Raw genomic sequence first — 12,038 nt, 5'->3', positions numbered from 1 at the left:
AGGTAGGTTAGGCTGAGAGATCAATGACTGGCCCAGACTCACTCAGTGAGTTTCATGGCTGAACGGAGATTTGAACTCAGGTCTTCCCAGTCCTAGTCCAACCACTACACCACAGTGGAAGCTCTTGCTTTTTGGCCTGGATCCAACAGTATAGGAACATAGGAAGCTGCTATATACTGAGTCAGACCATTGGTCCATCTAGCTCAGTATTGTCTTCACAGACTGACAGCAGCTTCTCCAAGGTTGCAGGCAGGAGTTTCTCCCAGCCCTATCTTGGAGATGCCAGGAAGGGAACATGGAACCTTCTGCTCTTCCCAGAGTGGCTCCATCCCCTGAGGGGAATCTCTTCCAGTGCTCACACTTCTAGTCTCCCATTCATATGCAGCCAGGGCGGACCCTGCTTAGCTAAGGGGACAAGTCATGCTGGCTACCACCAGACCAGCTCTCATCTCCTTTATGGGGCTTATTATGAGCAAATGTGACGTCAGGAATTTCAGCACCCCCTAAACAGTGTGTCCCTTTGCATTTCCCGGCATGCCTCACCTGTATTCATCATAGCTTGTCATGTTGAGTTTTTGAAGGATAACCTGTGACAGGCCTGGGACGTTGCTGTCCATAGCCAGGAAACCCAGAGAGTCCATATTGGGTCCTGTAACAATGGGCTTCTCCTTGGGATCCCTTCTGGAGCGGTTGGCTTTAGCAGCTGTAGCTTTGTTCCTGTGAGCCATCTCTTGGTGGAATGATCTAGAATCAGAAATAAGCAGATCCCCGTAAACAGAGCGTGTGCCATCACTTTTGATAAGAGCTATTTGCAAAAAATGAAGAATGGATTCTATATGTCATTGTGTCTGTAGCAGTCCAGCTTCAGATACTGATTCAGCTGGTGTGATGTTATGGAATGTCCACAAACACCCCAACTGCCCATCTTGCTTCTTTTTCTGTGCAAACCTCTTGAATAACTTCTTGTTCACATTTGTATAAAAATATCTGTAGTTGTTTCTCAGGGACAAAAGGTTTACATTTCAGCTTCAGAGAGAAGCAAAAACAATCTGGGATTAAAATCTCAAACGGGACCCTGTGGTAGAAGAATCTGTGCAATGCAGATGGAACATAGGAAGCTGCCTTATACCAAGTCAGACTATTGGTCCATCTAGCTCAGGAGTGTCTTGCAGGGGAAGAATGGCAGTTCAGTCCCCAAATAGCAGAGCAAAACCACTTTGGTGAGAAAGCAGCAAAGCAAGAGGTCTTGAGAGACAGTTCATGAGTATTGAAGAACTACAAGGATTTGTTTAAAGAAAAGGTTACAAACAAATACGAAAAAGCCTGCAGCTTAATTTCAGCTGCAGCTCATGGCTGAAGAGAGAGACCAAAACAAACAGCCATCTCTGGAGAGACAAAATGGAGAATGACACTGTAAGAACAAAGAGGGGAGGGGCCCAGCACTTTCATCCATGACCCTAACAACCACCACCACCACCGCCCCGCCAGTGGTCACCATGAGACATTACAGCTGAGAGCTGATGCTGCCAGGGTCCTAGCTCCAACATGTCTACCCAGCTGGTCTCGTGGTAGCAGGCATGAACAGTCCCCTGCTAAGCAGGATCTGTCCTGGTTGCATTTGAACGGGAAACTACATGTGTGAGCATTGTAAGAAATTCATCTTAAGGGATGGAGCCGCTCTGGGAAGAACAACTGCAGGCTTCATGCAGAAGGTTCCAAGTTCCCTCCCTGGCAGCGTCTCCAAGATAGGGCTGAGAGAGACTCCTGCCTGCAACCTTGGAGGAGAAGCCGCTGCCAGTCTGTGTAGACAATACTGAGCTAGATGGACCAAGGGTCTGACTCAGTATATGGCAGCTTCCTAGGTTCCTATGTAATGCAGCCCCCCCCGCCCGCAACATTTCTTTATTACTCTCACCCAGCACAGAATGTTCATGAGGCAAGATGAGCCTCCCCAAGGATAGCTGAGAAGACATTCCCCACCGGCTAATAGGTTTGCCCGCTCCCTCCTGACGCTGCAGCTGCTGCAGTAAACCATCCCATCATACGATACCCTGGGACAGAAATTGGGCGGAGGGCCAGCTAAGCCCGTCCCCAGTCACAGCTGACATCCATTTGATCGCCTGCTTTTCATCTGATGCTTTGTCAGTTCTTTTTACGAGAGGCTCATTGCTGACACGCACACCTCGAATGGACACCCTTGCGGGGCTAATCTGCATCAAGGCTGAGGCCTGGAGTGTGTTCTCAGACGCAGGGTTCCATGCCACTGGACATAGGAACATAGGAAGCTGCTATATACTGAGTCAGAGGTCCATCTAGCTCAAGATTGTCTACACAGACTGGCAGCGGCTTCTCCAAGGTTTCAGGCAGGAGTCTCTCTCTCAGCCCTGTCTTGGAGATGCTGCCAGGGAGGGGCACTTGGAGCCTTCTGCATGCAAGCCTGCAGGTGCTCTTCCCCGATCGGCCCCATCCCCTATGGGGAATATCTTACAGTGCCCACACACATAGTCTCCCATTCAAATGCACACTAAGTTGGATCCTGCTTAGCAAAGGAGACAAATCATGCTTGCTACATGCGCAGGTGCTTGTGCTCATGCACACAGGGGCGTAGCAACATGGGTGGAGTCTCATGTTCGCTCAGCTCTGCTTTCCTTCTCCTTTGTGGTTGCCCCACTAAGCATAAGTGGGGAATATGAAACAGTGTGTGTGTGAGTGAGTGAAGAATGAATTAATGTTTTATTTCGGTCTATGACCAGTAATCACCATACACTACAAGAGGGTCTGGTGGGCCACTGTGTGCAACAGGATGCTGGACTAGATGGGCCTTGGGCCTGATCCAGCAGGGCTGTTCTTGTGTTCTTAAGTTTCGCACAGGCCCAATAAACAATCAGGGAAATTGCAGGAGGAAAGCTGGTCTTGAAGTAAAGTAAAAGTAAAGTTGTGCCATCGAGTCGGTGTCAACTCTGGCAACCACAGAACCCTGTGGTTGTCTTGGGTAGAATACAGGAGGGGTTGACCATTGCCATCTCCTGCTCAGTATGAGATGATGCCTTTCAGCCTCTTTCTATATTGCTGCTGCCCAATATAGGTGTTTCCCATAGTCTGGGGAACAGACCAGCGGGGATTCGAACCGGCAACCTCTGGCTTGATAATCAAGTCATTTCCCCGCTGCGCCATAGTGGGCATGAATTGTCCCCTTTATTAAGCAAGGTCTGCCTTGGTTTGCTTTTGAGGAGGAGACTACTTGTGAGTGTTTTAAGACATTCCTCTTAGGGGGTTTGGGCCACCGCTCTGTTTAGAGTACCAACCTGCTTGCATGCAGAAAATCCCAAGTTCCCTCCCTGGCAGCATCTCCAAGATAGGGCTGAGAGAGGCTCCTGCCTGCAACCTTGGAGAAGCTGCTGCCAGTCTGTGTAGACAATCTTGAGCTAGGTGGACCAATGGTCTGCATCTATACGTCCGTGCAGTGTACACAGATTTCACATGCATTGAACGCAAAAACTCCCATTTTTATTTTTATTTTTATTTTTTTTGCTGGCTACATACAAAATAGCCACACTGGTTCCCTTGAGCCTCCTCTCAAATCAGAAGCGGAGGGTGTGCAACAAAGCCGAGAAAAGGCCGTCTTCACGCTAGGCAGGCCCGTGACGACCCGCCGCAGTGTGCATTATAAACAGGCAGTGATGACAGGAGCTTTATCCAAGTTTTTCGAGGGGAAGCCCTTTGCTTAATTAAAGCGTTGACGGGATTTCGACGGGAATGTAATGAGCTGGGTCAGCGTTCTGAGCACTAACTCTGTGATACCCTCCAAGAGTATCCAGTGTGGAGAATACCGCTTTCTGCCAGCTAAGAGATGGACAATGTCTATGGTTGCCTAATAGGCAGGTGCGTGAGGGTTTGTCAGCGGGGAGCAATGCCACACCAGCTGTCTGAAATTAAATGGATCTGTTCATTGCAAGGAGAAAGTGAAATCTCTCTATTAATGTCTGCTTAGAGCTGGCAGAGAGACGGGCGGGGAAAATCATCCCGGAGAGTAAAGCCACCCGGATGGTTTTGCCAGCATCCTTCAAACTGTAACCATGCAGGCACCCATAATAACTGACTCAGAAATGTCTCTGAGCAGATATATTTTTGGCATCAAGAGGATGACCGCTGAAATGGATCAGGGGAGGGAGGGAGGATTTAGCAGGCCCCCTGTTAATTGAGCAAAGTGACACTTTTTAAGGAGGTGATTCTCAAGCCGTATATTCCGGTAAAATATACGGAACTCTCTTTATATATAACGGCGGCAAGAATCCTTTATGCTTGCTGCTGGAAAACAAATCTGATTCCGACTTTAGATGACTGGCAACTCAAACTTGGAATATGCATCAACGGCGAAAATTACGCATATAAGAAGAATAAATCTGAAGGCACTTTCTTTCAGAGATAGGATCGATTTATTCAATATAATATGTTGCAGGGTTTGGTGCCTCATCCGAGATTTGGTTTTTCCTTATAGAAGAATTTTATGTAGACTGCATTTTATAGTATAGTAGGAATGTCAATTTTGTTACTTCTTAGTTTTGCTGCTACCTGTTTCCAGCGATTAGAGGAGAGGAGGGGAGGTATGTTGGTTGGAAGAATCCAAGTCGATGGATACTTATTGAAATGAGAATCAATGCATGTGCTGTGCTTGATTACTGTTTTTCTTTCTTTATATCTTTGTTAAAACAAGAAAAATAATAATTAAAAACATTAAGATGGGAGAGGTCATCCGGGGATTTGGACTGAGTTGTCAGCAAGATGACACTCAGCTCTATCTCTCCTTGTCATCTGATCCTAGGGAGGCGGTGGATGTCCTGAATCAGGGGCTGGAGGCTGTGATGGGTTGGATGTGGGCTAACAAACTGAAATTGAATCTGGATAAGACGGAGGTACTGTTGGTCAGTAGGAGAGCCAATCGGGATGAGGAGATTTTACCGGTTCTAGATGGGGTTGCACTCCCCTTGAAGGAGCAAGTACGCAGCTTGGGGGTACTACTGGACCCGGCTCTGCTTTTGGAAGCTCAGGTGGAGGCGGTGGCCAGGGGTGCCTTTGCACGGCTTTGGCTAGTGCGCCAGCTGCGTCCCTTTCTCGAGAAGGCAGATCTGGCCACGGTTACCCACGCCTTAGTCACGTCACGGCTGGATTACTGTAACGCGCTCTACGTGGGGCTGCCCTTGAAGAATATCCGGAAACTGCAGCTAGTGCAAAACGTGGCAGCAAGGGTTTTATCTGGAGCTGTCCGTCGGGAACATATCACCCCCATTTTGAAAGAGTTGCACTGGCTGCCGGTTCGTTTCCAGGTCCAATTCAAGGTGCTGGTTTTGACCTTTAAAGCCCTTAACTGTTTGGGCCCTGGGGTATTTGAGGGACCGCCTGCTCCCAAGGGTTGCTGCCCGCTTGACAAGGACATCTGAGGGGGCCCTGCTCCGGGTGCTGACAATGAGAGAGGCCCGGCTGTCGTGCACTCGGGACAGGGCCTTCTCTGTCCCGAAGCTGGTTAGGAACATAGCAACATAGGAAGCTGCCATATACTGAGTCAGACCCTTGGTCCATCTAGCTCAATATTGTCTTCACAGACTGGCAGCGGCTTCTCCAAGGTTGCAGGCAGGAATCTCTCTCAGCCCTCTCTTGGTGATGCTGCCAGGGAGGGAACTTGGAACCTTCTGCATTGCTTTTCCCAGAGCAGCCCCATCCCCTGAGGGGAAATATCTTACAGTCCTCACACATGTAGTCTCCCATTCAAATGTAAGCAGGACGGACCCTGCTTAGCAAAAGGGGAAATTCATGCTTACTACTGCAAGACCAGCTCTTGGATATGAGGGATGGGGGGCACACACTCTCAAATGTCAGGAACCAAGAAGATCCATCAGCCTTTGCCAACAGGGATGAGATAGCAATGCTATTCTAGTCCTGTATCTCTCATGGAGGCAAGCCGTTCGTTGACTGGGACAACTCAGCAGAACCTGGGGGACAGAGCCAGAGGGAAAGAGGCTGATCCGAGGGAGATCCCATTTACTCTGGCTGCACTGTGAACACAGAGACCTACACGGCTATTCTTTTAACACCATCGCCCACCCTCAGATCATCCTCCCAACCACAGAGAACAATTCACAGCATAGGTAAAGGTCAAGTGTGCCGTCAAGTCGATTTTCGACTCCTGGCGCCCACAGAGCCCTGTGGTTTTCTCTGGTAGGATACAGGAGGGGCTTACTGTTCCCTCCTCCCGCGCAGTATGAAATGATGCTTTTCAGCATCTTCCTATATTGCTGCAGCTGTCCGATATGAGTGGGGATTCGAACCGGCAACCTTCTGCTTGTTAGTCAAGCCTTTCCCCGCTGCTCCACTTACAGCGACCACCGCATAGGTACATCTGACTTCTACTGAGTCAGATCTTTGGTCCATCCAGCTCACAATGGGTGGTTGGGGGTTACAACTGCTGTCAATCCCAGTTTGAGATCATTTGGTATCTAGTAATGTATCCCGAAAGCTGGTTATTTTGTTGTTGTGTGATCAGCATGTATCAGGATTAGCTCTGACAGAGAGACGGTTTATCTTCCAGGGGTCCCAGTACTTTGGAAGGGCAGTATAGAAATTGAATGAAATTGAAATTGAATGAACGAATAACGCAGGCTCTGGGGCACAGTCGCTGCTACCAGCAATAATTGTCTTTGCTAACCAAACAAATGCCCTGAGTCAAAACAAAGCGAGACAAAACGAAAGTCTAAAAGAAAAAGCCTTGTTTGGAAATGTATAATTATTCAGTATAAAAAGAGGCAGCAAGTTCAGCCATTGCGATTAAACCGTGTAAGCGAAGGACACCAATTTATGAGAATGGGAACAATTCATATTTGGATTTATTTTTACCCTGTCATGAGTTCACATCTGAAAGAGCCTTATATGGAGTCAGTCCTTTAGTGCCCCCCCCCACCAGTTTCAATTCAGGTGCATGCATTTATATACATCTGATCTGCATTTATATGCATCTGTTCTTGGATCAAGATCTCTCCCTCAGATAAAATTATTTTGGGAATGCATATGGCAATGCATAAATACCATCCTTGCATGCAGAAAGTTCCAAGTTCCCTCCCTGGCAGCATCTCCAAGATAGAGCTGAGAGACTCTCTTCTGCCTACAACCTTGGAGAAGCCGCTGCCAGTCTGTGTAGACAATTCTGAGCTAAATGGACCAATGGTCTGTCTGACTTGGGATATGGCAGCTTCCTATGTTCCTAGGCTGAGGGATAGTCACTGCCCAGGGCCTTCAGGCAGAAAGGCAGTATAAAAATGCTACAAACAAATGCTAACTTGGTTACCCCTGCTAACTTGGCAAAGAGGCACCTTTTAACATGGTAATTCTCTTTATTTAGCAGGGGGAGAGCAACTGGCCCTATCCACCCCCAGCACAGGACCTCCAGTGACTGTTGCTAGTGTCTGTCTTATGTTTCTTTTAGATTGTGAACCCCTTGGGGACAGGGATCCATCTTATTTATTTATGATTTCTCTGTGTAAACTGTCCTGAGCCATTATAGCAGTATAGACATTGAATCAATCAATCATCATCATCATCATCATCGGTCTTTTTCCCATACCATTAGATCCAATTGTTTGTATACTTGGGGGCCCCATCATATATTTCTTTTTCAACAAATTGCAATGAATTCACAGCAGTCTTTCTGGTTGCAGCTAAATTTGTAGTCACCAAAGGATGGGAAAAGGGAAGGGATACTCCATTGATCCAAATTTTATCCAAGGACTGGTTGGATAAAATTTGAGATGAGCTAAATACGGATAAAATCTCTTCGCAAATCAAAACACATATCAATCCCCAATCTAAAGATAACTTGTTACCATGTTGTTGGATGCCATTCTTGAAGTGTATTGACAAGTCTAAAATAACACACAAATAAACCAGAATGCTTGAAATCCATCCTCCTTTATTAAAAAGCCAAAGAAAAAGGCTCACTGATATACAAAGATAGCACACATCTCTTGACATAATGAATCATGACGACTGTTCTTGTTCTTTTGTATTGTGAAAATACCAAAATTAAGTGTGTTTTTAAAAACCCCAAACCTCTCTTTCCTCTGCTCAGAGCCCAAAGCTGTAGAGGTTTGGAAGAAGAGACGTAACTTGCATACATTTTAAAAAGCAGTCTCCCAATCTCTCCAAACAGCAAAACGGGGGGCTGTTATTGACCAGGGGCAGGTACTGGATAACAGGGGATTGTCCTTAATAAGTTGGGACGGCCGGAGCAGATGTAATAGATTGCTAAAAGTAGACTGGGGTCAACTATTGGGCTATGGAAGTTGCCGTTTGGATAGGGTTACCATATTTTGGCTTTCCAAATCTGGGCACCTAATTTGCATATTATGTAAATTGGCTTGAAAATAATTTTTGAGCAGAATAGTGACTGCACATTTTGCTCCATAAGTCCACTTCTACAAGGGCTAGAACTTAGCTTTAAAAAATTATTTTAATGAAAGCTGAAATCCAGGTGAATCTGGGAAGGCTAAGCAATCGGAGTGAGATGATTAAAATCTGGGTGAAACCCAGAATTTTTGTGGGGATGGCAAGGCAACTCTAGATTTAGATGGTGCAAAGAGACCAGGGAAAGAAATTCTGGCATTTCTAGTACAACCAGGGTGGGGAAATTCTGGGTGACAGGCTGTTTTTTGAAAAAGCTGGAGTAAGTCAAGACATTTATGTGATGAAATGGTACAGGAATACTTAAAGTTTTATGTGAATTGATTTGAACGCTTGGGAGCTGTCAGTCATAAGAGGCATTCAGAGAGTGGCAATTCAGTGAGAGTGGGGATTTGGATCTGGGTAGGAAGATCTCAAAGAGGAGTTGTTCTGAGACTCAAAGGATAAGGCAGTCTAAAAATAAAATAAAGGCCTGGGTTATGAGCACAGTCTGTAATAAAGGCTGGGTTGCGAAGTACAGTTTTGGGAAGGAAAGGGGTTCAAAGGGAAGAGCAGCATGGTGTAGTGGTTAGAGTGCTGGACTAGGACCAGGGAGACCCGAGTTCAAATCCCCATTCAGCCATGAAACTAGTTGGGTGACTCTGGGCCACTCACTTCTCTCTCAGCCTAACCTACTTCACAGGGTTGTTGTGAAAGAGAAACTCAAGAATGTAGTACACCGCTCTGGGCTCCTTGGAGGAAGAGCGGGATATAAATGTAATAATAATAATAATAGTGTGTGTAAAGTAAGTTAAGTGGCACAGCGGGGAAAGGCTTGACTAACAAGCAGAAGGTTGCCAGTTCGAATCCCTGCTAGTATGGGAAAACACCTATATTGGGCAGCAGCTATATAGGAAGATGCTGAAAGGCATCATCTCATACTGGGCGGAAGATGGCAATGGGAAAGCCCTTTTGTATTCTACCATAAAAACCAAACCCACAGGGCTCTGTGGGCGCCAGGAGTCGAAATCGACTTGACGGCACACTTTACCTTTACCTTTAAAGTAACTCCATGCTGTGAGAAGTTCAAGTCACCAAGCAAGATTTCAGCCCTACTCATCAGCAGCTAAACAAACACTCCGCAGATAACACCTTCACCTAAATATTCTCCCTGTCTTGTTTTAAAGTACATCTGGCTGAATGAATTCTGTAACAAACCCGCCTGTCTGCAAAGCCAAGTTATCTGGATAAAGAAACCCACAGAGTTACGGAGGCTTCATCGTATAGTTGGTGGCTGCGGGAATATAAATACACTTGTACAAGCCAAGCCAAAGTAACATCTAAGGGGGGAAAACTACTGAAAATAAACTTGACACACATCCCTGGCTGTGCTTAGTTCAAATCGCAGGGAGAGAAACTCACCTGCCCGGCACCCTTTCTTCTTCTGCTCCCCTGGACAACAACTGCCTCTTGAATGCTTCTGGGTTGCTCTCTGCTCCCAACTGGACTGTGTGTGAGACCTTGGAACAAGCCTCCCAGGAGTGCCCGGAAAAGTGGCTAGCGGCCCAATTGAAATGGGTCACCTGCCCCCAGCTGGGAAATACAGGACACTGCAAGAGCATCCCAGCTCTTCCCTACATGCTACATTTGGGGTTGTATCTGCAGAAGGGGAATAAGAATTGTGACCTACATTGCAGGGTTGTTGGGAGAAAGAGGAACACTTTGGGAAGGGGAATGGCTGGGTGAGCCTGTAACCATGGGGTAAAGGAGGTTTTGTGGCTATTCAGTAAGGCTCTCCACAGTAGGGGGTTTGCCGGGAGAAAGGGTTTGACCCACTCTCCCCGCACACAAGCACGCAGCTCGCCCTGGGCGGCTGGATCGGCCACCCACATGATTACCGGCTCCGTCATGGAGCTGGTAGGGGTGGCAGGGCTCGGGGGCTTCCTGGCCCCTGGAACTCCCAGCATGCCCCAATCACTCCTCACAGGGTTGTTGTGCGGGGAGAGAATTGGGCATGCTATTCTGAATTCCTTGGAGAAGAAAAGGGTGCAGAGGATGGGCTTGTAGCTCAATGGCATTTATTTATTAATAAATTAATTAAATAATAAACATCTGGGAACCCAAGGTTGGGTTCTACACTGCCTTGTATCAGAGCTCTAGGATTTCAGACCAGAGTCTCGCCTCTCCTGCGTGTCAACGGATGCTCTAATGCAGAGCATCTAGCCCATGCAGAGGATTGGGTTGTAACTCAGTGGTATTATAATTAGACTTAGAGCATCTGTTTGACACACAGGAGGAGAGGAGAGACTCTTGTCTGAAATCCTGGAGATCTGATACAAGGCAGTGCAGAACCCAACCTTGGGTTCCCAGACGTTTATTATTTAATTTATTTAGCTGTCAAATTTGTCCACTGCCCCAAACTTCCATCTCTGGGAGGTTAACAATAACATAAAACAATTTAAAACATAGCACAGAAAATCTTAAAACAATTTAGGCAAACAAGTTAAAACATAGCACAGAAATCTTTTTTTTTTTTTTGCATTTTAAATTTTATTGGCTTTTACAATAGCTTACAATTAAGTAAATATTGACTTCCCGCTTAGCTATCTGCGTGGTTCACATTAACTATACATATAAACCATTGCTATAATAATTCAAAACATACATACTCCACATTGCTACTCGATTTTACCCAACCCAACCTGCTGTTATTACTATATTTCAAACCCTGCTGAAAAGTCCATATTAGAAAATAGTTCTTTAAGTAAAAATGGTTCCCAATCTTCTTTGAAACGTTCCAAATTTTCATCCCTTATAAGTGCTGAAAGCTTTGCCATCTCAGCATATTCCAACATTTTTATCAACCAGTCTTCTTTTGAGGGCATTTTATTGTCCTTCCATTTCTGTGCATACACTATCCTAGCCGCCGTGGCTCCATACATAAAAAATGTTAAATTTCTTCTGCAAAACTCTCCTTGGGTTATTCCCAGCAGGAAGGATTCTGGCCTCTTAGGAAATGTCATTTTAAAATTTGTCTTCAACTCATTCTATATCATCATATCCCAAAAAGCCTTTGCCTTTCCGCATGACCACCACATATGGAAAAAAGTTCCTTCACACTGACCACATTTCCAACATTTGTTTGAAACATTTTTATACATTAATGCTAATTTTTTCAGTGTCAGATACCACCTATAAAAAACATAGCACAGAAATCTTAAAACAATGCAGGCAATTTAAAAATCAAAAACAGATTAGAACTCAAAAGTAGTAGTAGTCGGACTACAACGCCTATCATCCCCTGCCACCGTGATCAAAGGCTGTGGTGACGGCTGGGGGTGATGGGAGTTGCAGTGGTCTAAGTACGCAGGTTTGCGATGAAGCCCGGCCCCTAACTCCGGGGCGGGGCAGGTGGCCACGCCTCCCCCGCGCGGCCTAGTCTCTGCGAGCTCATGAGGCACCAGGGCTAAATTCACAGAAAGGGCACGAGGCCCGTCAGCCGGCATACGCTCTCCGAGCCGGGGAAGTGTGACGAAGCTCTCACCTGGAAGGCCTCGCATGCCGGGGCCGGCAACAACAACGCCTCCATGGTTATCAGAATATAACAGCGG

The 12,038-nt window shown here is 46.4% G+C and overlaps 1 protein-coding gene across 2 annotated transcripts in view; it reads right to left on the bottom strand.

Annotated features, from left to right (window-relative positions):
• The window catches only part of MSS51 (MSS51 mitochondrial translational activator), a 26,869-nt gene extending 14,831 nt beyond the window's left edge, over positions 1 to 12,038 (bottom strand). The window contains exons 1-2 of one of the 2 annotated variants that reach the window (XM_053275770.1): positions 11,972 to 12,038; positions 544 to 744 (exon numbers count right to left, since the gene is read on the bottom strand). In XM_053275770.1, the coding sequence (XP_053131745.1) occupies positions 544 to 728 (185 nt within the window). In that variant the 5' untranslated portion in view covers positions 729 to 744; positions 11,972 to 12,038. Of the gene's footprint in view, positions 1 to 543; positions 745 to 9,849; positions 9,953 to 11,971 lie in introns of those variants that run through there. The other variant, XM_053275771.1, reaches the window with a different exon arrangement.

The sequence above is a fragment of the Hemicordylus capensis genome, chromosome 13, assembly GCF_027244095.1.
Source record: "Hemicordylus capensis ecotype Gifberg chromosome 13, rHemCap1.1.pri, whole genome shotgun sequence".
NCBI classification, from domain to species: domain Eukaryota; kingdom Metazoa; phylum Chordata; class Lepidosauria; order Squamata; family Cordylidae; genus Hemicordylus; species Hemicordylus capensis.
Note: the sequence above shows the minus strand (reverse complement) of the source record. Positions and strands in the feature narration are given on the sequence as shown.